The sequence below is a fragment of the Odontesthes bonariensis genome, chromosome 11 (genome assembly GCF_027942865.1).
Source record: "Odontesthes bonariensis isolate fOdoBon6 chromosome 11, fOdoBon6.hap1, whole genome shotgun sequence".
Lineage (NCBI taxonomy): Eukaryota > Metazoa > Chordata > Actinopteri > Atheriniformes > Atherinopsidae > Odontesthes > Odontesthes bonariensis.
The window spans coordinates 11,700,444-11,726,673 of NC_134516.1; the positions used below are offsets into that span (position 1 = coordinate 11,700,444).

Sequence of the window (26,230 nt, forward strand, 5' to 3'; positions counted from 1 at the left end):
TACTTTTTAACCCTAAACCAGCCAAAGAGATGTGAGCAAAAAAGGACAGTTCATCAAATGCTGTGCCAAATACTGTAGTCAGTTGATCGGACGGTCCCTTGGATCCTCTCAGTGTTGATGATAGTCATGATTACTGCTGTAAAATCTACACAAACAGATGGATGTACTCGCACTCAGTCAAGTCAGGACTTGGCAGTCTTTCCGGTGCTGCATCCACTTTTATGTATGGGATTTTTTTTTATGGCTTTGCAAAGAACCATTTCATTTTTATGCACATCCCTAGAGAACCGTAGCAGTAATTGCTGTGTTGCAAGAAGGTCAGTGGGAAACTGCCAGGATTGCAAGTTTGATACTAATTGAATGGACAGCGGCGTTCTCAGCACTCAGCAGAAAAAAAAAACGCTCTCGGCCCGTTTATTCATTTCTCTAATTGCAGCCTTCGCTCTTACGCTAGGACCCAAGAATCTGAAAGTCGAGTGGAAGCTGGTGTAGGAACACAGTGTCTGTTTTTACAAGGTTTTTGGTTGGACACAGGATCAAAAGGGTCCTGCTTTTTTTGGAAGTATGAGAAGCAGCCAACGAGTTATTCAACTATTCCACAAAACTGCACAACTGATAGAAACGAGAATTCTATTTTATTGTGAGGACTTAAAAGTACTTAATGACCACTGGGGACATATATATATAAAACAGACAGTGAGAGGATGTCAATCAAGTGTAAAGTATATGCCTATTTTTACATGCTACAGATCTAATCACTCATCAGGCATCATTTCAAGAATCCAGACTTGTTTATTCGTCTGGGTGTTAAACGAATGTTTCACCCCCACGCGCTTATGTCAGAATGCGTCTGGGAACCTGGGCTAACTCTACCCGCCGCCATCTTTAACCGCTGACCTTGGAAATCCAGTTGGGAGGACTCGGTGAAAGATGGGTGCCTTAAAAGGGTCTGCAGGGCAAGGAAGCTCGAAGCTGTGTGAATTTCACATTGATGCGCGAGGACACGGGGGAAACAGGAGGAGACGTATCATTAGCTTACAAGTGCTTGACTTTGTAGTCTGTATGTGCCTGTAGAGTTCCGTATGGTCTTTGACAGCGTTTTTATGTGGAATGCGAAGGGGTTGCGTGGATGCGGTACACCTCGCGTGTGTCGCCTTTTCTCCATTAACAGCTCTATGGTGTGGGAGCAGCTGTCGACCCAGAGGTCAGAGGAGTCAGAAGGCCACTGCTTGGTCCTCAAAGGATGCCACTACTTGCAAATCTGCTTTTTTTTTTTTTTTTTTAAAGCAACAAATTTTAGGTGTCTGAAAGATGTGGCATAAGATTGTATGCTGGCATAAAGAATAACATCTTCCAGTGATTGCACTTGATTTCTCACACTCAGGCCTCACGAGTTTTACTTGAAAGTACCATTCAGAGTGATTAAGTGGACCTAACGAACTACTGCAAAGTAGCAATGGGAATTGTTAAGAATTTACCAATTCCGATTCCATTATCGATATTGTTCCTTATCGATTCTCTTATCAATTCTCATCCAGTTATATATAGTACAAATGGCAGTAACACTTTAATTTCAAGTATGCATATTCAAGTATACAACATTTTGCACTCAAATAAAGCTGGCTTAAGCTGAAAAACAGGAACTTTTTTTCAAATGAACATTGTGACATAAAATACAATCGCAATGATCAACTTTTGCACATCAACAGTTATTGTCCAGAAAAATGTGCATGTTTGCCTTTTCAAGAAGGATACTTTCAGGACTTAAGGTGTCCTCTTCAACTAAATGTTTATATCAGATGGAAATTTTTCGTACAGTATACCGCTAACATCATTACAATCAGCAGGACCTGGAAGTTTTACGTTACCTGGGACTTTTGAGACGAAAGATGTGCAACGTAATTGCATGCTGCGTGGTCAACTGTTTCAGCATGTTGGAGGTATCTCCCCCCTTTGAAGTGATCAAAGCTCTGCACGTGTTGCAACTGGCCCTAGTATTGTCCTTTTTGGTGAAATATAACCAAACTTTGGAGCACTGCTGCCTCGATGGCATGTCGGAAACATTCTGAGCCAAAATACGAAGCGTGCACATGACGTCATCGCGCAGATGCATTAGTCGTTAGCAGAACCTATAAACGGGATCGTTAGGCAGGCGGATTAACGATTCCACGGAATCGAACTACTGGGAGAGAACCGCTTCTCGATTCCCATCCCTACTGCAAAGAGAACATTTTCAGGAACATCGCAGGCCTGCTTTGCAAAATAGCAACAACTTATTCTAAAAAGTAAAATAGACACAATGGCAAAATTTTAACTGTTTGGGAACGCTAACACTTTGAGGACACTAATTATCGCAGCTTTGCAGGAATCTGTGTCCATTCAAGTTTTCAGCTGCTTAACAGTTCACATTTGTTGTGTGATTCTCCTGAAGCTCCATATATTACAGCAGGACAGAGATGTGGATGTGCAGGCAAGCTGGCCGAGCACATACACTCAGCACAACCCTGTTGCAATGGGGCAGATTGAGGTCTGGCATTGTCACACAGAAATAACCACAAACCTCCCAGGAAAAGGCAACACCTTGATAGTGGCATATGTCGCCCCCCCCCCCCCCCCCACCACCACCGAAATTTGAATTACCTTCACGCATATGAAGTCATCCATTCCATGAACACTGATGCACCCTTATACCATCACGAATGCTGACATTTGCACCTTTCTGTGACGACAACCTGTATGGACTCATTTTTGGCCAGACATCTTTTTTTTTTTTGACTTCCCAAAGAAGCTGAGACCTGGACTCATCTGACCACATAACATGTGTCCACTGTCTTTCTGTTCATCTGAGATCAGCTCATGCCAAGAGAACCCAGTGGTTTCTCTGTGCAGTTGATTTATGTCCTCCTCCTTGCATAATAAAGTTTCAGGTTAGTGCAGCATTGGACTGTGGACTATGTGATTTCCAAGGTACTCCTGAGTCCATGTGGCTATATTTATCATGGTAGCATGAAGGTTCTTCATGCAGCGACACTTCAGGGCTTAAAAGTCACAGCAGGTATCCAAACAGTTGTTTCCCAAAGATCCCCTGAATATTTTCACAATATTATGCTCTGGAGATGTTGAAAGACCAAAATTAATTGTAATATGGGATTAGGAAATACTTTTTTAGAATTTACCGACGATTCTCTGACCAAGTTTGGCACAAAGGGGTGAGCCCAGGCAGTATTGTGCTATAATTTCACACTTCACACGAACCAGTTCGAATTTCAGTTCACACTGACGAAAACTGAACAGGTTCATAGTTCACCATTTAAAATTCTGAACTAATTTTACAGTCGTGTGTCCCTTTTTTTTATGACCTCTGAATTATCGTCCTTATATGAAACAGTGTTACCGAGCGCTGTTGAAGTACAGGAACAAAATTCATCACGGCGCGTCACTTCATGCTACAAGGGAGAGCTGCTCTCAGTTCACGTTCAATGGTGAAAACCAGCCTTGATCTATCTAAAATTCACCCAAAAATATGCACGACACTCATGAACACATCTTTTTTTGTCAATTTTAATGCGCAAGACTGACAATTTTTCTGGTGGATTCTACTTTTCTGCTCAATCCTGACACCCTTGTCTGTCACCATAACTACTGATTATAGCATCTCCCTTCTTGTATTCTTAAAGGGATAGTTCGCCTCTTTTGACATGAAGCTGTATGACATCCCATATTAGCAATATCATTTATGAACATTGACTTACCCCCCGCTGCGTCGTCAGTCAATGCGTCCAATGTAAACTGTGCAGATCGAAGAGCAGACCGAGCAGTCCCCTGGTTCCGAGCAGTAAACACCGTAACAGGTGCGGCTATCGCTAGGTGGCTGAACGCATTAATATCAAGGGAGGCAAAAATAGCGCCAAGCGATGCGAGGTATGACTTTTTCATGCAAAACGATTTTGTGATGCAAATGTATTACTCTTTTGAACGCATATTGTTTTGAGAAGCGAGACGCTTTATTTGTTTAGCCCCAGCCAACTAGCCGGACTACCTTCGTTAGCGCCAAAACTCGCCTGGAACTCGGCTCACAGGACGCAGCGGGGGGTAAGTCAATGTTCATAAATGATATTGCTAATATGGGATGTCATACAGCTTCATGTCAAAAGAGGTGAACTATCCCTTTAATAAACCGTTCCTTTTTTTTTTATTTGCCTCTCTCTCACCATTTTTTATTGACTGTATTACAGGCCTTATGTGCCACTTTTTATTTAATTTTTTACAAATGCTGCACAAGTGTATCTTTACGGTACTTGTACTCTATAACGGAGTTATAAAACATACGTAAAGGAAAATGATGTTCCAACGGAAAACATTTCAAATGTTGGGTGATATTTAAACATGCTGAGTCTACAAGTGTCTTTACTTTTTGTTGTAATGATTCCCTGATCTCCAGGAAATGAGACCAACCACTAAAAGCAGTGTCTGGCCACAAGGGAATGAGTGTGTGTGGTGTGCTGTATGGTAAGAGCAGCGGTCCCAGCGACAGCGCAGGCTGTCTTCCTTGTTCGCCGCCCTCCTCCCATATTTGGCAGGGGCAGAGCCCTCAAACATGTCTGGAATAGCTGGATAGAGACAGACAGAGACAGATAGTGAGACAGGCTCAGAGAAGCTGACTGAAACGGCAGAGACCAGACTTTTCTTTTTTTTTTTTCATCCAAAGTCCTTTTGTTGTCATTTTTGTTTTGTAACTTTTCGGTTTCACACCGTTGGAGTTCGGCTGTGTTAAACAGGAAAGCACGAGGAGACTTTAAAGTATGAGGTAAACTGAAGGAGTCAAGTAGAGCAACTGAACAACACTGACTGGTGAGTGTAAGACCTGAGCACCAAGACTTAGGTAAACTTTCTTCAACATTTTAAAAGGTCCTGTTGAATTTTGATAGTCACGCGGTTACTTGCTGCGTGTGGCAAATTTAAATGTTATCAAATCAGGCTTAAACGTTTGCTATATTTGCGCTATTTTGGAGGTGAATGAATGGTCACAGATTTTTTTTTTTGGGAGGGGGGTTAAAACAAAAAAGACAAGGTGGTAACTATCTGTTCATTCGGTCTATACAAACAACAGTCTATTTGTCTGTTTATTGCGTTTCCATGTCAACACTGTTGCATCCTGTGTATTTGGCACCTATATGGTACAAAATGAGTCATGGAGTGAGCAATTTGTGTGAGGAACATTTTATGGGCAGGCTGCAATTTGGGTACACCAAAACTATTTGGGACTCTGATTGGTAGCTTCGTGGGCGCTCCACGAGAGCTGGGACTGGGATGCCGCGCATGCAGGATTTGTTTTACAAACTGTCCCAGTAAAGTTAAATTCTCTTTTAAAAAAAAAAAAAAGTGGCATCTTGTGGTATGAATGACCAGACTCCATGAAAATTGTGTCTGCGTCTGACAAAATGCTGTATTCGATCAGTAAAGCTACACACGCTAGACGCGGCCGAGGTGAAGTTATTTTTTAAGAGGCATATCCTCAGAAACGGTATTTTAAAACCAGCACGATGTGTGTCTTTATGAGCCCATAATGCTTCTAGTTAGACCTCTTGCTGACAGCACAGTGAGCTGCAGCAGCAGGTTCAAATCCCAGCCCTGGAAACCCCGCTGAGTCCCTCCTCATCTCTTAATGCCTCTTTTCTCCCACTGTCTGTCGAGATGTCTCCATGCAGCTTCTGTAACCGTCCTGCTGGCTGACTTTCCGTCTACATTATCATTGCTTTACGAACGCCGCTTCATTTTTCATTTTGGGGTGAGCCTTTGTCAAATTTTTCTAGAAAAGAAACATCCAGCAGTGGTATAAGTTCATTATACTCCTCTATTTGCCTAAATGGCAATACCACTTAGTATAAAATGCTCCTTAACGAGTAAATGTATGGAAATGTGAACACCAACATTTATGCAAAGTGATTGAAACATTTTTGGCTTAATTATAAGGTTGCTTTAAAACATATGTTGTATTCAAGGCTGTAAATCTTTCAAGTTAAGCTAAGTTTAAACTATTTCACATGCTGCTAAATCTACTCCGGTGCATAATATTCTTTTACATCATCGTAGGTTTGAAGAAGTGTCTTGGAAAACCATATATATATATATATATATATATATATATATATATATATGGTTATATATATCGAGGAACTTCTCACAAGGTGTTTTTCAACTTACAGATTTTCCAGCTTTTGAAAAGTTTTTTTTTTTTTTTTTTATGAAAAACATGTTGAAGATCGGAGGAAAACTTATATAAACTTACAGAAGAACGCTTATTTCCATTCATCTTTAAAAAAAAAAAAAGAAAATCAGTCAATTTGGAGATGCTTGGTTTTCACTGGACACAACTGGTGTGCAAAAATAGAAATTTGCACCTAACAGTCAAAGTATAGTAATGGAGTAAAACGTATATTGTTTAATTCTGACTGGTGGTGAAGTTGAATTATAAAGTTATAAATTTAAGTAAAATTCAAAGTAAAATACAAGTGCCTTGAATTTGTACTGAAGTATTTGTGTTGTGTAAATGTACTTAGTTACTTTCCACCTCGTAAAAACACATTCGAACAATGTTTTTTTTGTTAAATATAGAACTTAAATTCCTGTTTGACAAATAAAAGTTGTCCATTATCACACACTGTGACCAAATAAACATCTAAATGCACTTAAGATGGTGGCATTTGCTCTTGTGTGGAAGTAGAGAGTACAGTTCACCAAAGCTCCCTAAGACCCATAGATAACAGACCGACGGCAGGGAGACGGCGGTCAAATGCGCCATTATGACAGCTACTGATCCTCATAAGTGAGAGATGGATGGATAGACAGATGCACGGAAAACAAAACCCTCCAGTAATTTGACAACAGGATCTGCAGAGGCAGACATGTAGACCAGATACCCTCTCTTGATCCTGTCAGTCCCCTTTTAGTCCCTGTTCATATGCGAAAAAAAAAAGAAAAAAAAAAGCAAACTCCTATCAGGCAAACGTCAAGATAGTTGTATTTAGGAGCACATTTTCATTCAATATTTGTTTTCAACCGTGTGCGCGACCCTTCATTTTTAAGATGAAAAACAAATCGATGCAAAATCAACATTTTGAGCAGATTTCAAGCAAATTTTACAAAAATGACTACACAGAAATCCCTAAAAAACTTCAAGCTGGCACAAGATCCCAATCTGCAGCATGATTCCTCGTGAATCGGACGTGGCTGGAAGTCAAAATTACTGACAGACAGCTAGACGGACAGCTTTTTATGACAGGCAGACGGATGGGTGACATCATCCTGAAAGCGATCTCGGAGACAGACACTGATACATTCCCATCACATCACCTTAAACTGTGACAGCGGGACAGTGATAGATCGGCTGAGAGGCAGACGTGGCAAATATAAATACGCGACAGTTTTCCTTGTGCCAGTCACTGATACACCAACCACGACACCTTTTTTCCCTGATGGATTGTCATCCCATTCCTTATAGGGGTGGGGGTGGGGGTCTTACAGTCTCCCTCAGTACCTGCTACAAAAATGTTAAATTTTTTGACTTATTGAATAAAGGAACAGTGGACTGTGACCATTTGCCGGTGATTAAATGGATTACATGGGGTATTATAGAAATGTGTCACACAAAAACAGGTTTAAAGATGACCCAGCCAACCTGCATTGGCACGCAGACTAGTTGTCGTCATGGTGACATGAGTCGAGGCCCAGTGAATTTAACATCCCGCTGCTAGATACTCGATGACATTACTGCATGTCTGCATGTATAAATGTTTGTGCCTGTGCTGTCCTGCCTGTGAATGGTAGTGAATATCCAGTGACTGCACTGATATGTTGTGACATGTAATCAGGCCTTCAGTGTAAATAAAGAGACCCTTTTTTCCTTTAAATCAGCGGTTTGCAGTGTGTGTATGCATTGGCGTGCACATGGACGTCCACCATGTTCCACAAAGCTATAACTCCTTCTTAATTGTGTTTCCACTATATAGGTCCAGCATACTTCGCTTGTAAAAGTTTCTATATTTATATTTATATATTTGTGAGTGTTTTGTACAAATGGGTCCGGACCTTTTTGATAAGGTCACCGTGTCGGCTTTCATGAGCGTCAAGCCCAACTTGAATTTTCCAAACCTTAAACCTGCCTGGAAACCTTTTACAGCAACTGATGAGGAACATCAAGCAAAAACTTGGAAAATCTCCACAAAATAATCCCACGAAGGACTAACATTTCAGCTTCGGAATCTATTTTCACCCGTGACGGAAATGGCAATTTCCAGTTTTTCTGCAAAATGGGATCATAAAAGACTTATAGAAGACAAAAAAAAAAACAACTAAGGACTTATTTATCATATTAGATACACTCCATAAACATTTACAGAGAGCGTCCATTTTCAACCGATATACCAACTGCTTACACTCCAGTTCCTCTGTGGGTATGTTGACAAATGGGCAGCTTCTGTCAAGCTGTCTGTTAATCTTAAGTGCACTAACTATGTATATAATCCACATTCCCTCTGGTCTATTTGATACAGCAATAATAATGCGTTCATAGCACATTGTCTATTTATAATAAACTGTTGGCCGCAGGTGTTTAAATGGCTTTTTAATTGCCTTCAGAGCTGGGATGCAGCAATGAGACACTCAAGCAAACACTAAAGAGAAAACAGTTACGAGCAAGGTGCCGTGTGCTAGTATGAGCAATGCCTCTGGCACTTTCACAAGAAAAGAAAGCACCTGTCACACGATGGACCATAAAGTATACACAGGTGTGGAGTTGTGCGTGAGATAGTTTCTTTGCCTAAATGCTTTATGAAACTGGCTTTAATTCCACTGATTGATAAGATGAGCTGTATCGAATGTGGTTTTGTTCTCTGAAGCACAAAGAATGGCATGTTGCACTCATCTACTGGAATAGGAAACAAGTTGTTAGCTATTTGCGTTTGCCAAGCCCTGGTGAGTCAACCAGTCTAATTTGAGCACCCTGAAACTATTTATTGACACCAGCGGAAAGCTATTTATTCTATTCAGATGGAGACCTGCTTGTTTGCATCATTCGTAATCACGGCCATTAGATGTAATACCAGGTTGGGGAGCTGCTATCCAGATTGGATGTTCTCCGACTATATGGTATCGTACAATAGATGGCATTCTTGTACATGATATATTTCTGTTAACATTGGACAACAGCTGTATCCCTGCATTCATATTTCAGAACTAAACTATTTTCTTTGTTTTAACTTGTTCCAAGGCTTGGTTACGGAGCTAAATGACTCTGCTTGAATCCCAAATTAGTAAGGATCCATAAATGCAGTGACGTCTAATACTCACCTTACTCGTGCCTTCCCAGTTCCTTATAAAGTACAGGAACAAGATGCCAGTTGCTTTAGCCCCAGCTGGCCCCAACTGACCAGAATTGTATTCATTAAAGCTTCAAATCTAGAAGTGTTCACTGATTATCAACAAATTGTTGCATTAGTACTAGACAAGTATTAATGGGACGCATAAGTCAATCTGAAAACATTTATATTTGACCCGTGAAGGTATCGCTCCTTTTTAAACTTTATGATTTTATATTCATTAGCTCATTTATCATATCGAGATTGACCAACTTTATTGAAAAAGAAATAGAGCATTTTGCCATGTGAAACGAAATTAGTAGTTTCATAAATACCATTAGAATTCAGATTGCACGGCAGCATTTGGTTTCTCAAAAGACGATGGTAATTTGCTCTTTCACTTCTGTCTGTTCCTTTTTCCAAACTCTGAACCATGACATGTCAGATAGCAGCATCTGCTCTCTTGATTTAACCAGCAGCTGGAAAAAGCGTCACCCCGGCAAAGTTGAGTCGTTTTCACCACTGAGCAATCAAAGCTCTTCTTTTACGAGCAAGAACAAGGGCATATCCTCCCAAAGGTCGGTATGAGCCTGAGAGACAGATTTGTACAAAAAAAAAAAGCCCAGCTGCTGGCAATAGAGACCATATCGCTAAAATCTGTTTAGATGTCTAAATTGAAGGCCTTAAAAGATAAATATGAATTAAGAAAAAAGAAGTTGAGGGACTGGAGGTGACAGACAGTAAGGGATCCCCCTTGTGACGTCACCAGGCAGGGGAGCTGCAAACAGATGGTGTGGGAGTTGTAGTTTATCTAAAGGACATATCTTCACAGGCAGGTGGGTGGAGGAGGGGGTGGAGGGGGCGACGGCAGTGGGGTTCCTCCCCTGCTGCCGGGAACAGGCAGAGCTCATCCCAAAGTGCCAGTTGACCCCTCGAGGCAGCTTCAGTGGTATAGCCCCAACGCGCTCCAGTAGAGCACATGTTGTGTGACGAGAAGCCATGAATCAGAGAGAACTAGAAAAGTTAGTACGGACACTCGGAGGTAGAGGGTTCTGTCTCGGAGTAGTTACTGGAGGACTGAAATTAGGCAGTTTTGTGAGCTCAGTCTAAATGAAGAGTAATTATTGAATAATTTCTTTGCTTTGGAAACAGTGATATGAAAATTGCAAAACTTTGACCCGCAGTACAGGTAAGGATGAAGTTTCCACTGAATTGCTATGATGTAATATCATACAAAGTACATAAGAATCAGATCTATATATGGTAGATGTGCTTAGTTATGTAATTGCTTGCTTGGTGTATAAGCTATGTTTTAATTTGTCTTCAATGTAACTAGATTTAGCTATCTGTTTTTGTTTAATAATAAAATTCGGCTCACAATTTATCCATGAGGTGTTGGACAAATCCCACCTTGTAAACAAATCTAAGCATAGATTTATACTCTCCTAACATGCCAAGATTTAGAACAACCACAGGAACAAACAGTGTTTACAACTTCCTTATTTGTTGCTACTGCGCCTGGGAGTTATTGTTGACATGGGTTTTGAAATAGCTGTGGTCAGAGCGATCCACCATCTGTCCCCAGGGGTCGCTCAATTTGGAATATCCCCCAGATGAGCCAGCACAGTGATGTATATGCTGTGTATCCCTTTGCAAATATAACCAACACTTTTGTAACACTTTTTTTTTCCTGTGTTTCTACAGTCTCTCTTCTCTTCTTCTTCAGTACGAAAGTTTAGCCAAGCTAGCAGAAGTTAGCTTAGTTTTTTAGTATGAAAACTAGTAATACCTGGTCCAACAAGACAAATTCACCAGAAATCGATACTGTGTAACTTTACACATAGCATTCCTATTTCATAAGCATGTTGGTTACGTAGTCGTGGGAAAAGAGCATAGATTTATTTATGCAGTTGTGCAACGTGTGTGTAACCACTCTGACATGCTTACATGATTCAGCAGCTAGATATAAACCTTAGCAAGACAGCTCATCCCCTTCCAGTCCAGCTCTGGGCTTTCAGACTGGCACTGGTGCTCTTTTCTTTGGCTCAAACAGACTAGTTGTTTCAGTATATTGGGTAGAACCCTCCCTGGTTCATGTTATACCATGTGGGCCTGTGCTGACGCAATGTGACAGGGGCTTTAGGCCTACAAATTCACTATTAATAGAGCTGAAGGGATAGTGTTGCTGGTGGATGGGCCACATGCTAAACGTTATGGTTGCAAAAGTTGAATGTTAAGGGATTTATGGTGCTTGTGGCATAAAAAATCATGTCCAATGTAAAAATGGCTTGATGATTGAAGCCACTGTACCTTGACGAAAAAAAAAAAGTCTTACATACAATGATGGAATTTAAATGACTTCAACAAGATTTTGCATCTGTCCAAGGCCGATGCTTTAAGCGTTGATTTGTGTTCAGATGGCAGTTTAATAATTTTCAAATCTTTCTTTGTGGCTCTTTCAGATGTTGTTCATACCCAAGGTCCACTTGATGGAAGTCTATATGCCCGGGTCCGAAAGAAAGACTCCCTGGAGGGAGTTGTCACCATCAACGGCCTCCCAGTCTGTGAAAACGCCTTGACAAATGCAGAGAGTTCATTGCAACAGGTCAACCATCCCCTTCAAACCACAGAGCAGACCCTTCCTGTGACTGCCCACACCGCCCTGCCTGCTGTCGACCATACTCTCTCTGTGAGCAGCGACTCAGGCAACTCTACTGCATCCATCAAGACTGATCGTACTGATGAGCACAGTCAGTCCTTGCACAGTGCGGTGAGCCACAACCATCCAACGACAACCCACCCAATACTCAGCCCACAGGAGAAAAGAGAGCTTGATCAACTTCTGAGTGGCCTTGACGCACCCACTCAGCGGCAAGCCTACCTGTCCACATCCACAAGCCCAGGAGGAGGAGTCCGACACCTGGTCCCTGCACAGGTGCATGTCAACGGAGGCCACACCAGGTTGGTTGGCGCACCTTCAACAGAGGAGCGTGAGACCGATATTCTTGACGACGAACTGCCTAATAGCCAAGAGGGAAACAGTGTGGACAGCTTGGGTACACTCTCATCCTTAGAGGGTCAAGCAACACCAGGTGACCTCTACTACCAATCACAGACACCTGTCAGTGGGCAGAACGACGGGCCATATCTTGAGAGAAACGTTCTTGGGGAAAAACTGAGCGAAATGCCCGTTCATGGAGTACGAACTCCTACGGCGATGCAAGAGAGATCTGTGGACTCACCATCGCCTCAGGGGGGATACAGCAACTATCAAAATGGAGGAGGGATGTACCACTCACCGTCCTTTGGGAATCCACCTGCCAGTAGCCCTGAGACCAACCCCAAACTGATGCCCAGGGCCCCTGAGAGGAGCACCAGTAGCCGGGATGCTGTTCAGAGAGGTCTCAGTGCCTGGCACCAGTATAGTCTTCCAGATGATCCATTTGGCCCTCCTCTTCAGTCAACTCACAGCCTGCCCCATTTCCCACCCTCAGCTTCACAAAGAGACATCGAGCAGTCAATTGAGGCACTAAACATGCTAATACACGATCTAGACCCAATTAACTCCCACATGTCCAAATCCCACAGTGCTCCACCCGGCGAGAACAGTCTCAGTTCATCCCAGGCACCTTTCTCCCAGACCATGGCCAGGCCATCATACCAAGGGGACTCAGCCATCCACGGCTACAACAATTCTGGGTCTGTTAATAATGCTTATCATCAGCCCCTACGATCAGCTGGGAGGGTGTCAACTTTGCCAAACCAGAGTCCCGTTATGGAATCGCCAGCATACTTTCCCCAAAAGCCCAATGCTGGCTATCAACACCAGAACACCACCCTAACACACACACCTGAGCCCAACCTCCACACACGTCAGGCGCCCCACCATTACAACACTGATTCCTCCTTCAACCAGCAGACACCACAAAAGTTATTGAACTCATATGCAGGCAGTGGAGTATCACACTCCCCAGACCTGCAGGGGTCATCTCCATACCCAGGCTACAGCACCTCTTCTTCTCCCCTTCCTGCCCTCACCCCTCTGCCTAAGGATACATCTTCTTCGCCATTGCCCAGAGAGCAAGATGCAGAGGAAGAGACGCTAAATTTGGAGGGCCTTGTTGCTCACCGCATTGCTGGTAAGGCTCTCTGATATTGTGGTATCAGTTATATTTGGGGGTTTTTTGCAAGTTTTTTGTTTTAGCTATTGACTGAGCATCATATAATTTCAGATATTTTTATGTAATTTTCCCACCTTGCGGGCAGCAATTGTTTTTATATGGAACTGAGTTGATTTCTATATACTACTACAATCAAATGCTTGAAATTAAACTTGATCAAGACAACATGTATGTAGAAGTGAATATTATTATTTGCTTTAAGAAAAATGGAAAGTCAGACTTGATGGTGCTGCTATGCACATCAGTGACCTGACCATGAAGAAATTTGGGATTTGCTCTTTTATTTTCCAGCCCCTCTAACATCCACAAGAACAAAAGTGAGCTTTACAGCTTTACTACCTGAAAAGAACGAATAGATAAATCAAGGATTTAAGCACGTACTTGCTACAACACTTTTGTAGTCCTTAAAATGACACAGAGGGAACATGCCCGCATCCAAAATGCTGACTGAGGCTAATAGAAGACTGTACCAGAACGTGAGCAGTACAGCTTTCGGCAGTTTGTGTTACAGATTCATCATGAGGAGCACCAGGGGAATGACCTGTGCTCATAAAATTAGCTCTGTAGCCCGAAATGAAGGAGAGCCGGTAAGAGTGGAGATGGGGTGAGAGTAAGAATAGCCGGTCGTTCAGAGGCTCCAGCTTCCATGCATTGTCTGCATTCAAAATGAATGTACTTCATGTGGAATGATATGAAAGCTCCCATATGCCTCCCAGTGGAGCAAATATGTAAATTCCGTTTATAAATTGCCTGTCACAAGTGAAAGTGCTCTGACAAAAATGTTTTCCTGGGGGCTTTTTTTCAGTCGTGTTTTAAATATCTTGTCATCCTGAATCTTATGTGACTTAACTCTTTTGCAAAATACTTCCATTAAACACATTTCTGTTCTGCCCCCACCCCCTTTTTTTATTTGGTTCAATCCGTTTACATGCTGAATGGAAAAACCCTTCCTGCCATTGCTTCCTTCTATGCTCCTCTCTCACCTTCCTCCTCCTCCACTTCCACCTGATTCCTACCCTTCTACCACCTGCCATCTCTCTCCCTGGAACAGAATACAACGCTCGTATTCGGGGCATCAGTGAAAGCATTTCACCACAACAATCTGACCGCCATCGCTCCTATTCCTTCTCTGGTTTGTCCACTTTCCCTTCACTTTTAATTTCTTCATTTATTCCATTCTTTGTTACTTCATTTATTCTGTTTGTCCTTTTCCCGTTGCATTTTTATTTCCCGCAGCCACCAAATTGTACTTCTTTCTCTATCCATCACTCTCCCTGTCTGGCTGTCTAAATGAAGGCATTGTTTAAGGTCGCTTGACCGTGTTTTCTGGCGTATGTTTTGTAGCACATAAATTTGTAAAATGTTGCCATGCCATTGCACAAGCAAGTTACATGCTGAATGCCACAAAGTGAGAATTTTTTTTTTGGGGGGGTGGGGTTTTCAGGGGTTCGATCCACGGGGATGACACCAGAGGTGACGCAGGAGACAGGCAGGCGTCGGACCACGAGTGAGGGCCAGTACCAGAGCAGCCATGAAAACACATCGGCCACGCATTCACCGGACTTTGCCAACAATCTGGCCCTCAACCCAGGAGGAAGACCCAGAGAGGTACACTTAAATGGTTTCTGCATCTTTGGGAATGCAAACATTTGACAGGCCTTGAATGAGAGGGGGATTAGACAAGACTACTTTAAATAATGATGAACATTTAAAGACATACCCATCATCTGCAATAAAAATAAAAATGTTTGAGTATCTCTCTATATATATATATATATATATATATATATATATATATATACATAAACACGCTATTTCCCTAACTTTTTAAGCTTTTTTCTTTGTGGACTAAATTTTTTATTTATTTTCTTTTCCAGGGTCACATGCACAGCTACCGGGAGGCATTTGAGGATGAAGATGCAGGCCGATTTGCCAGCAGTCCCAGCTTTGGAGGTGGTGGTGAGAATTCCCCCTTGACCCCCAGCTTCCCTGTGTCGCCACAGAGTCCTTACTTCAACATGTGTAGGTTCACACTGCCTGCAGACACGGGACAGTTTCAAAACGTTGAGAATTGTTTATCTCAAAGAACTTTTGTTTTCATTTCTTGAAAACCATGCAAAAGTCAAATCCAAGGAAAACAGACCGGCGAAAAACGGCACTGAAGTTTTGTGTTATTCATTCATGTTTTACATGCAAACAACAGTGTAACATTTAGATCAAATTCTTTAAGATGAAACCAAACCACCCTAAAACAGCAACATGTAAATACACAAAAAAAAAGGGAAACTAAAAAAAATATATATATATTGAGGTGGGTCAAAAATGAAAAATTATGATCTTGGTATTCTTAGTAGTCTTCTTTTTTTTTTTTTAAATCAGTAGGCTTTTCAGTTTATTTCTCCACAATTAAACAATTGAGATTAAAGGTCAAAAATGATGAATTCCAAATAAAACTAATGAAAAATAAACCAATGAACTGTAACCTAAATGTATTAAGGTTCATTTAAATTAATTCAAACTGCTCACAGTTTGACCACAAGTCATGTGGAGCGATGAAACTCTTAACAGGTGTAGAAGTTGAACCCGTTGGTGCTGAGAGTTTGCATTCGGGGGGGCCCTTTCATTCAGGTTGGCACCTTTAAAACAGATTCTCTTAAAGACCATATTTAGTACAAAATTTTTTTTTAAAATTCTCGGTTTACCAGGTCACGATAAAAACTCTATCTGCGATGGATGCAGACATGGTGAAAGAAGCGTTTCTTGAAAATGATGCATTACCATAAAAATTGCAGTATTGACAGCATATGTCCAAGATCTGTGACTTTTGTCTCAACAGCCTCATTCAGTTCCAATATAAATCCATTTGGGAATTTACAGGCCTGCAAAGCATTGCAAAAAAAAGTTTAGACGGTAAAACTTTGACCACTTTGTGACGTTTCCATTCCTTTTCACTACACTTAAAAGATGCCCGGGCATTGAGGATGCCAAGCAATGAAAGGGTTTTAGGTGTTATTTTGTCCCATGGTTCCTGCAAACACTTAAAATTTTCCACACATTCTCCATTGGGAACAGGTTGGGACAGGCCAGTCCAGAACCCTCTTCTTCCTCAGCCATGCATTTGCAATGTGTGCACAGGCTTGTTTAAAGATAAGGACATCCCTGGAAAAGATGTGATCTTTAAGGCAACTAAACTCACTGAACGTTCTGGCATAAGTTTTGCGATCTCAGAAGTGGAAACGAGCTTTGCCAGGGCCAGTGACACAACCCCATGCCATCAAAGATTCTGGATTTGGACTTGTTGGTAACAGTTTGTTTGGTCATTTTTTTTCCTTTTTTACATATCTATTTTTGTCTTTGGTCATTTTGTCAACTTCTATTATTCCAAATAAATTCAAGAAATTTGAAAAGACCACAATACCCATTTCCACTGTGTGATGGTCCATCCCTGAAGTCTCCGATCCCAGAGAAGTCGACTCTGCCTCTGGACAAGGTTTAACATACATTTTTGCACAGTAAAGTTGAAAGTGGTAACTGTGAATGTAACTCTGTACCGTAGTGTTTGGTTTCACTCAGTTGCTGTTGTGGTTAAATCAGTCATTGATGAATGATGGCTCTTGATGCAGTGTCATCTGAGGAATCAAAGATAGCAGGTTAGCATATAGGCTAGCATCCGGGGCCTTTATGCAGTGAAGTTCCTTGAAATTTTAAAAAAAAACATTGAATGATATTAGGAATTGTAGTGGAGGATATATGCAACTTTCAAATCTCTTTGAAACACATTGCATGCATATTTGTAAAAATATATATACATACATACATACAACCTCTAGATCTGCTGCCAGCATGCAAGACTCAGCCTTTGATGGATGGATGCTGTTTGTGAATCAAATCATGATTTAAATATCAGCTTGACGTCATCTGATTGAAGTAACATCTTTTAACCTCATTACAGGCCCCTGTCCCAATTTTTTTGGAATATGGTGAAGGCCTAAAATGCAAAACTTTGCTTATAAATTGTATATGAACAAATTAAAAGAGAGAAAACCTGAAATAATCTGGCTTCAAACTATCTGCTATTGAATGAGAGTCCAAATAAACATGAAAATCATTGTCCCAACTTTTTCTTACTTGGAGTTGCATGTTTTGTTTTTATACAGTAAGATCCAGACATTTTCAAAAACTTCATTAGCTGATTTCTTAGAATTTAATGTCAGTCAAATTATTTTCAAATTTATGAAAAAATATTGTATGTTCCCATCCATATATGGTGCAATATTGGTGATGACTTTGTTGCAATACATAAAAGTCATGGAATCAAAATTATTGTTTACGTTTGTGGTAATTGGTGTCAGGCAGCTAAATGACTTCAGCATTATAATGGTCACTTGATCTCACATGTAGTATATCCTCTCATATTGGGCTCTGTTAAATTGTATTTTTCATTCGGGGTTAACTTTTTATAAACATATTTTGAAGAATACATTGAACTTACAAACTATAAACCCATGTTCATGTTTAAAAATACACTTCACAACACTCTAAACACATTTTCTCTTTGCTTGAGGCCAAAAAGTCTCCTCAAAGTAAAACACAAGCACAGAGCAGGTGCGCGCAAAGCCTGTTTTCTTAAGACACAGGGACATTTCGTGATCATGGCATCTGTTTTCCTTGGAAAGCAAGTTTGCAAAAACAAGAAGTTGAAACAAGGTAGTTTTTCTTGCCACACTAAATGTACTTGCAAACAGAAAGTGGCAACATACCTTTAGAGTCTACGAACGCTTTCAAAACATCGTGATAGGGAGGCTTTTTTTATTTTCTCTTTGATCCTGTCTTAACCTGTTTTTATACCCCCCACCCCCACCCCTGTTTTTTGAAAAATGTCTAATCAAACATGTGAAAGTTTGAGCTATTGCCTGTAATTGAATATCGTTATCACCACAGTGTTGCATGACTGCTGCGCTAACGAGCAACGGGACTGTTGGATTCTCGTGGCACAGAAGAAGTCTGTTTGTGAAATTCTCCTTTTACATCTTTAAGATGCTCTTTACTTTTTCAAACAAAGTAAACTGAAAGAATAGGCCACACATAGATATTTTTGTTAGACTCAGCTGGAGCAAAGACCACCTGGTTCAGCAGGCCGGTGTGACTGATTGTGTTGACATTTTGGACACTTTTAAAAGCAGCCCTGCCCCCTCTCCTGCAGTCAGTCCTGAACATGCAGCTGTTCCTGTAAGAAGCTGTTCCGTGGTACTAAGATTCATTTTCACCCCTCTCGCCCCTCTGCATGCCAACTTTAGTGAGCACTTGGAGTGAATTCCTCGCGCCCCGCTTTTGATCTGGGTTTCTTTGCAAGAGTTTATTTTCACAATTCTGGATGTCTTTCCATAACTTAGCTGATCCCGTTCAGCAATTTGGCTCGAGTTGATTGTTGCTTCAGCAGCAACTTTGATAAAAGCATCGCATTTGAAATGGCTCCAGCTAGAAAGTGGAAATAACTCTTTTTTTGGTGATTAATGTGGGGTTTTTTTTCACCCCCTCCATCTGCTACACTAAATACAACTTTAAGATTTACTTTGTGTTGTTGACTCTGAAGAAATAGTCTCATCTGGTTCCAATCTTTGCTTTGATGCCAACTATTTTCATAACTAATTACTGTGTTGTGGATGAATGCTCATCTACCTCTTCTTCAGCTGTATAGTCAACATATGTTCTCAGTCCCTTTGTCACCTGGCTCTGCTATTACCTTGAAATTAGCATAAATAGAAATAGAAAGACTCAAAGGATCATTGATACATTGGTGCTTGAAAGTTTTAGTTTTTAATATTTCTACATAAATATGACCTAAAACTTCCACAGATTTTCACACAAGTCTTAAAAGCATACAACCAGTTAAAACAAATGGGAACATTTGTCGGTTGTTTCTTCAGAAAATCAATCCATTATCAAATATCTACGAGTAGCAAAAGTATGTGAACTTCACAATTCACTGCAATTTTGGTATAACTTGAAATTCATAGTTTCATCAGTGACAACAAGCTCATTCTGGCCCAGATGCAGCAATTCAAGCCCAAACCATGATACTACCACCACTATGTTTCACAGAAGGGATAAGGCTCTTGTGCTGAAATATACAAGCGTTACATTCCCAAAGCAAAACACTGAAAGTTCCGTTTTAGTCTTATTGTCAACAATCAGCTGTCAGCTGCTTATTTTGGCTTGTCCTTGTCATCTTTAACTAGCTGCAGACAGGTAGCAATTGTCTTTTTGGAGAGCAGTGGCTTCCACCTTGAAGCCATGGCACGAAACACCATTACTCTACCGATGGTGTGCTCGTTTAATTTTAAAAAGAAAAAAAAGATAAAGTTTTTTATTTTATTTAGCGCCAAATCACAAAAAAAATGTCATCTCAAGGCAATTCCAAGATACAGTCCAATTCAAACCAATTTATCGTAATCAAATCAAATTACTCATGAACATTAACACAAGCCGATAAGCCTTAAGCTGCTGAGAAGTTACCCTTTGGTCATTTTGTGACTGTGAAGAATATTACATACCTGCTGTCGGTTGACCGCTCCTGCGAAGGGTAACAACGGTTTTGAATTTCCTCCATTTGTATACGCTCTGTCTGCCTGCGGATTGACCTTTTTCCAGCCCCATAAGCACCAACAAGACTTTCTATTCTGCCACGATGCCCTACACACAATCACACTTTGATGAATCCGTTTTCCTCAGTAAACGCGGTGCACCCACTCCCAACTGACTGGAGACACCCGGCGCCAATTTCATTTACCCGTTAACCCCTTTATCCTAAAGGGTGACATACCTCTGCCACTCGCAGATTTGTAATATCGGATCATTCGTCTGAAATGATTCAACGATATGAACGGGCATCGTTTTTGTCACTTGTTTACATCGTTTCGGGACATCGTTTTAAAACCTGATGACGTTTTCGGTCATATTTATGTAACAAAGAGGAAAAATCCAAGAGAGTTAAAACAACTGAAGCATCACTGTGTTTGCAGTAAACAATTATAGCTATTTGAAATTCATGTACCTCTTGTACATTTTCCTGTCTTTTAGTATTTATGTACAGATGCAGCCGTTTAGAATGGCCGGGCTGCTTCATCCATGGGCCATGCACTTTCAAGCCGATTCTCTGCAATACGGCTGCAATTGGCTGGAAATTTGCTGCTTGTGTAAGAAGGGCAACATGAAAATCATAATTTAGTAACTAAGACAATATGATTCACTTCATATTATCAAGGTTGTAAATCTGTATTATGTGTAGTTTGGGGGAATATTTGAACTTATAAGTGCATAGTGTAGCTAAAAGATAACATGTTTGACTCTTTTTCATAAGAGACCGATAAATTCAGTCTTATCTGTTTTTGTCTTCCCCATCCAATCCAGTCATATTGTTGCCAGAGTAAAGAATTTGGTATTTTCATGTATCGTATTGCTTATTGTGCATTTTTCGCATGGCTTCCGTGTACTTGTCATGTCGCTCTCACCTTAGCTGTGGGTTCCTGAAATCTTTCCTTCCCTTTTTTCTAGCTCGATGCACTCCAGGTTTGACGAAGACTCCTCTGTCGGCGTTGGGATTGAAGCCCCATCACCATGGTGGATCAGGTCAGCCTTTTCAGCTCGATTTTGTCCTTTCTCTGGGTGTAAAACTGAGAGTAAAAATGACTGACAATTTCTAACAAAAATGCGTAACTCTGTAGGTGCGGGTTAAAAAACAGATGTAAAAAAACGTGAAAAAAAACCTTGAATATTTCACTAAGTGTATACATCATTAAAGGTTTTTACATATTAGCTTACATATTCGTGTGTATACAGATGGTTTGAATTGGCTCGGATCACCTCAATGCGCAGTAACACTGCATTATGTCATACTTGTGCTCTAGAGCTGACTGTGCAGGTTGGGTTTAATATTGTTAGTCTTTGCTGCCCTCTACTGCCCACAGCTGTTCTTACTCTTGGAAATACCTCCATGTTCACGGTTTGAGCTCAAGTGTGTCTTCCTTGTCTCCTCCTCTTCCACACGCCCTCTCTCTTCCTCTTCTCTCCACACCTTCTGTCTATTTTTGCTGTCAGACTCTGATTCTAATGATGGAGAGCAAGGTAAGGGCCCTTCTGTGACAAAACAGTGGAGCTGTGACCCGAACAGTTTTCTATCCAACATGCTCGTGTTTCCCTCCAACCAAATGTCTTCCCTTCTCGGTTCTGCTTTTCACGGAATGTTTGTTCTGTTAATAAATGACTGTTGGATCATTTTGTGATTTATCTGATAACAGCATTCCCATTTTGATCTGGATGAAAGTGTGTCCGTATCTCACTTAACAGGACTTACTTTGGTTTTCAATCTGTGTTCGTGTTCGTGTGTCTGTGTGTTCTTTCTCTGTGCTTCTTAGATCACCGAAGTTCAGGAGACAATAGGCCACATCTGTTCAATGCTCCTCTCACCTCCAGCAGCCCCATCCACAGTGTCGATGGGTGAGTTTTTCGACTGCTTCCAATTCAACTTCTGTTGCAGATGTGTGTTTGTTTGTGTATGCCCGTCTCTCTTCTTTCTTTTTTTTTAAATCGCGGGATCCAGAAATGCTATGATGCTCTGAGGTACAACAATTACCGCATCTAGGTCACTGTTCTCTAATTAGTTTACAGGTGAGGCAGAAGTTGGAATAAAGCGATTTTGTTTCTGGATCCTTGCAAATAGGTCGAGATGCAATGATTATTTAAATTTAGATTTAGCTGGTAATGGTACAGAAACAACATATCAAATGAGGCTATCCATTTGGACTGTGATGCCAGCAAGATCTTTCTGTCAACCATCGCTCTGTCAACACGCTCCCTCTTCACTCGCTTGGCGGATGCGAGGACCATCACGAGGACCACTTTCCTCCCCAAATTAGTCCTTGAAGCAGCATCGTATCTACCACTCCGTGTCCAAGAAATTTTGGGCTTCTGCGTCGTGGCTGTAGCTCAGGAGGACGTATGGTCATCTACCGTTCAGAAAGTCTGTGGTTTAATATCCGGCATCCACAGACCACGTGTTGAAGTGTCGCTGGGCAACACACTGAGCCCCCACATGCCCACAGAACATTCTTCCATTTTGCCATTTTATACAAGCTTTGGCGCAGAGAAGACCAACAGTAATTTGGAGTTTAATAGGTTTTCATACTCAACATGATGAGTAAAAAAACTAGAGCCTGTTTATCACAGGCTTTTATTTTGTAAAAGTCTGTTGCTCACAGGCTTTTATTTTGTAAAAGTCTGTTGCTGTCTGCTGCGGAACCGGAAAAGAATGTAATTGGCGGATCCACCAAACATGGAGAAGGGTACGGAACTTTTACTCGGCCATTTTCATTTTAAAGTTCTTCCTGACGGCGGAGTCAACAGAACCAAAGTCATATGTAAACACTGCCAAGTTGAATTGTCTTATCACCGTAGTAGTTCTAAAATATCACTTAAAGGCAAAACACACAACTGATAGCAGAAAGTCATTCAAGGAAACAGACAGTGGAGCGAGGCTTCTACATAAAAACTACATAAAGATGCTGATGTTAAAAGTGTGTTTGCACAACAAATGTTATGGCACTTTCATTCATATGGCAGCACATTTAAAATAAAGCTAAATGCTAAAAGCTATACACTGCTTTTGGATTCATTTTTGGATTTTGCGTACAAATGCGATTAATCGTGATTAATCAGGGAAATCATGTGATTAAATCGATTAAAAATTGTAATCTTCGTCCAGCCCTAAAAAAAAAACGGGATGTCTATATGTGCTTTTGTGTTCTTCAGAAGAAGGATTGGCTCTTCAGAAGGTGCCCCCCACAGACCTGCCTCCCCAGAGGGCTCCCAGGTCAACATCATGGGCGTTCACACAGTCCCCGGCAGCCCCAACACCCTCCACCGCACAGTGGCCACCAACACCCCACCCAGCCCAGCCCTCCAGAGACGTTTGGGTCAAGCCAGTCCGTCACAGGGCAGACACCCCTCCAGTCCTCTGATCGGCCGAAACCCTAAAACAGCAGCAGCCGGTGTGCCCCAGAGCCCACTGATGGGACGCCGCGCAGCAGGGAGCGGTCACAGCACACCAGATGAGCTGGGTGCTGCCTCTCGTCAGGGCAGCACCCAGCCGCCCCCTACGCCCACCTTCCCCATCTCCCCACAGCTCCCCGAGAAGAGACACATGTCCAGCGGAGACGCAGAGAGGACGGACAACAAAAACCTGACGCCCACACCAGCCAGCAGTGGCAGCACGCCAAACCTGTCAGGCTCACACACACTCCCAGATGTCCCAAAGTCCATATATGGTGAGATGCAGAGGATGTGTTGTCACTCGCTCACGTATGGTTTACGTCTGAAACAGTTCTAATTCTTTGGGGGTTTATTTTCATCCCAACAGATGGTTATCCTGACATTAAGATGAACGTCAAGTTTGTCCAGGACACCTCCAAGTTCTGGTATAAGCCAGACATCTCCAGAGAGCAAGGTGAGAGTTCAGGCTTTCGTCTGCTTTAAACTCACAGAGCGCGCGAGAACAAAAGGCGGCCATCCTCTATCCTCTCCTTTCATCTTCCTCACACTTTTCTTCGCTCGATCTTTTCTTTGCTCATTTCCTTTGATTTGATCAATGATTTTCCTTTTCTCCTCCGCTTTCTACCTCTCTCAGCTATCAGCCTGTTGAAGGACAGAGAGCCCGGGGCTTTCATCATAAGAGACAGCCATTCTTTCCGCGGAGCCTACGGTCTCGCAATGAAGGTCGCCTGCCCCCCGCCGACCGTCCAGCAGACCAAAAAAGGTAAACTTTTTTTTTTTGTTGCTCCGGATGGACGGCTTGATTGACATCTATCTATCGATCTATTCATTTGTCCATTCGTTTTGCTAGTTGGTGACATGGCGAACGAGCTTGTGAGGCACTTCCTGATTGAAACGAGCTCCAAAGGTGTCCGTCTGAAGGGTTGTCCCAATGAGCCCTACTTTGGTGAGTTTAAGTTTTCTGCATTGACGTCGAACCGTGTTTTGTCATCAAAGTGAACCCGTTCAACGGAGCTTTTTCTTCGCAGGATGTCTCTCTGCTCTGGTGTACCAACACTCGATGACCCCACTGGCTCTGCCCTGCAAGCTTATGATCCCCACGAAAGGTTCGGCATTAACCCATTTCCTCACGTCTCTCGCTTGTGACAAAGGTTTCTCGCGTTGTTCCACTTGCAGCGCTTGCGAATCTCACAAAGCATTTGATTTTACTTGCAACGGAACATAGAAAAATATTTAAAATGCTGAATGTCAGACGTTTTACTGCTTTATAAAAAAAATAGGGGGCTCATCTTCAGTTTGTTGGCAGCAGAACATCTTAAAAAAACTGAGTCGTGTTTACCGCCGTCCGATTGTAGGATTCGTCTTTGTCATATTTTGACTTTCACGATGCTCCAAATATATTTTCAGTCGGCGAAAGGACTGTCCGGTACATGGATTTCAAATTTTTTTTGGGTTGTAATAGGTGAAGCAATGCTAAAATATGCAAGACCTTCCCTGGAAAATACATCACCTGGATGAGAGCATTATGTTCTTTGAAAGCTGCAGATACCTTTTTACCATCAGAGAAGCAGGCTTTTGAACTGAGGCCGGTTAGTCCAGAGGACAAAGGAGTCCATTTTTAAATTAGCTGTGGTCCAGAGGGGACGGTACCGTTTCTGGATGGTAACCTGTGGCTTCTTCTTTGCATGAAAGAGGTTCAACCTGCAATTGTGGATGGGCTCGACAAGCTGTGCTCACAGACGCTGATTTCTGGAAATGTGCCTGAGCCTGTGCAGCCAAAAAAAAAAAAAAATCACAAGCATCAAATACTGATTTTCAGCCATGTTCCTACCAGACGTGGATGTCTCCAGATCCTTCTGATGATAATATGTCCAGTAGATGATAGAATTTCAAAGTATTCATCGTTCCGGAATTTGTACAGGCAGGTTTTTGTCAGTCGCAGAACCTCTCTGAGAGACTCTACCTCTCTCTTTTTTTTAACGCCCAGTCATGTTACCGATCCGTATCAGTCGCAGACACGTTCCCCTCCGGCTGCTTCGTTTTAGCGCCATTTCTCCACCTCTTTTCGTTGTCCCCATCGCAACTTTTAGAGACGCGCCGTTCCCCTCAAATGAGAGACGAGCCGATACGCTTTGAGAAAGAGTCAAATATGTCTTGCTTTAAACATTTTGCATGTTCTCTGTGCTCTATTGTGAATTAAAAAAACAAGCTTATGTATTTCTATGTATAAAAATATGCTTTGACGCAAACATTTACTGTACAAGTCAATAAACTCAAATAAGCTATAGAATATTAACTTAGACCAAATGACTTAAGATGTGGTTCATACACAGTAAAGTCTAGTTTTTGGTAAATGTGTCAGTGAGTAAAAATTTACTGTCTTGCACCGAGATACATAAACACATGTATCAATTATACGCCTGCGATCGTTGTTTGTAATCTACAGTATGTTATGAAACGATTTTGTTGATGTAAGTGTTTGACGTCCACTTCACTGTCTCCCTCAAAGACCCAAATGAGGAGGCGCTGGAACTCGCCACACCGACCGATCCGGTTGTTGAGCTTCTCAAACAGGGAGCAGGTAAGAATTATTTTGTGCAAAGCTTGCTTCGTCCTCATCTCATCGCAGGGCATCCTTTTAAAGGA

The 26,230-nt window shown here is 41.7% G+C and overlaps 1 protein-coding gene across 4 annotated transcripts in view; it reads left to right on the forward strand.

Moving 5' to 3' along the window:
- Positions 1 to 26,230, forward strand: part of tns1a (tensin 1a) — a 101,575-nt gene that overhangs the window by 69,614 nt on the left and 5,731 nt on the right. For 3 of the 4 annotated variants that reach the window (XM_075477537.1, XM_075477541.1, XM_075477540.1), the window contains 13 exons: positions 11,819 to 13,495; positions 14,589 to 14,669; positions 14,982 to 15,145; positions 15,415 to 15,559; positions 21,092 to 21,166; positions 21,635 to 21,661; positions 21,952 to 22,033; positions 23,345 to 23,859; positions 23,952 to 24,038; positions 24,219 to 24,347; positions 24,435 to 24,530; positions 24,613 to 24,690; positions 26,094 to 26,165. In XM_075477537.1, the coding sequence (XP_075333652.1) occupies positions 11,819 to 13,495; positions 14,589 to 14,669; positions 14,982 to 15,145; positions 15,415 to 15,559; positions 21,092 to 21,166; positions 21,635 to 21,661; positions 21,952 to 22,033; positions 23,345 to 23,859; positions 23,952 to 24,038; positions 24,219 to 24,347; positions 24,435 to 24,530; positions 24,613 to 24,690; positions 26,094 to 26,165 (3,228 nt within the window). The remainder of the gene's footprint in view (positions 1 to 11,818; positions 13,496 to 14,588; positions 14,670 to 14,981; positions 15,146 to 15,414; positions 15,560 to 21,091; positions 21,167 to 21,634; positions 21,662 to 21,951; positions 22,034 to 23,344; positions 23,860 to 23,951; positions 24,039 to 24,218; positions 24,348 to 24,434; positions 24,531 to 24,612; positions 24,691 to 26,093; positions 26,166 to 26,230) is intronic. The other variant, XM_075477538.1, reaches the window with a different exon arrangement.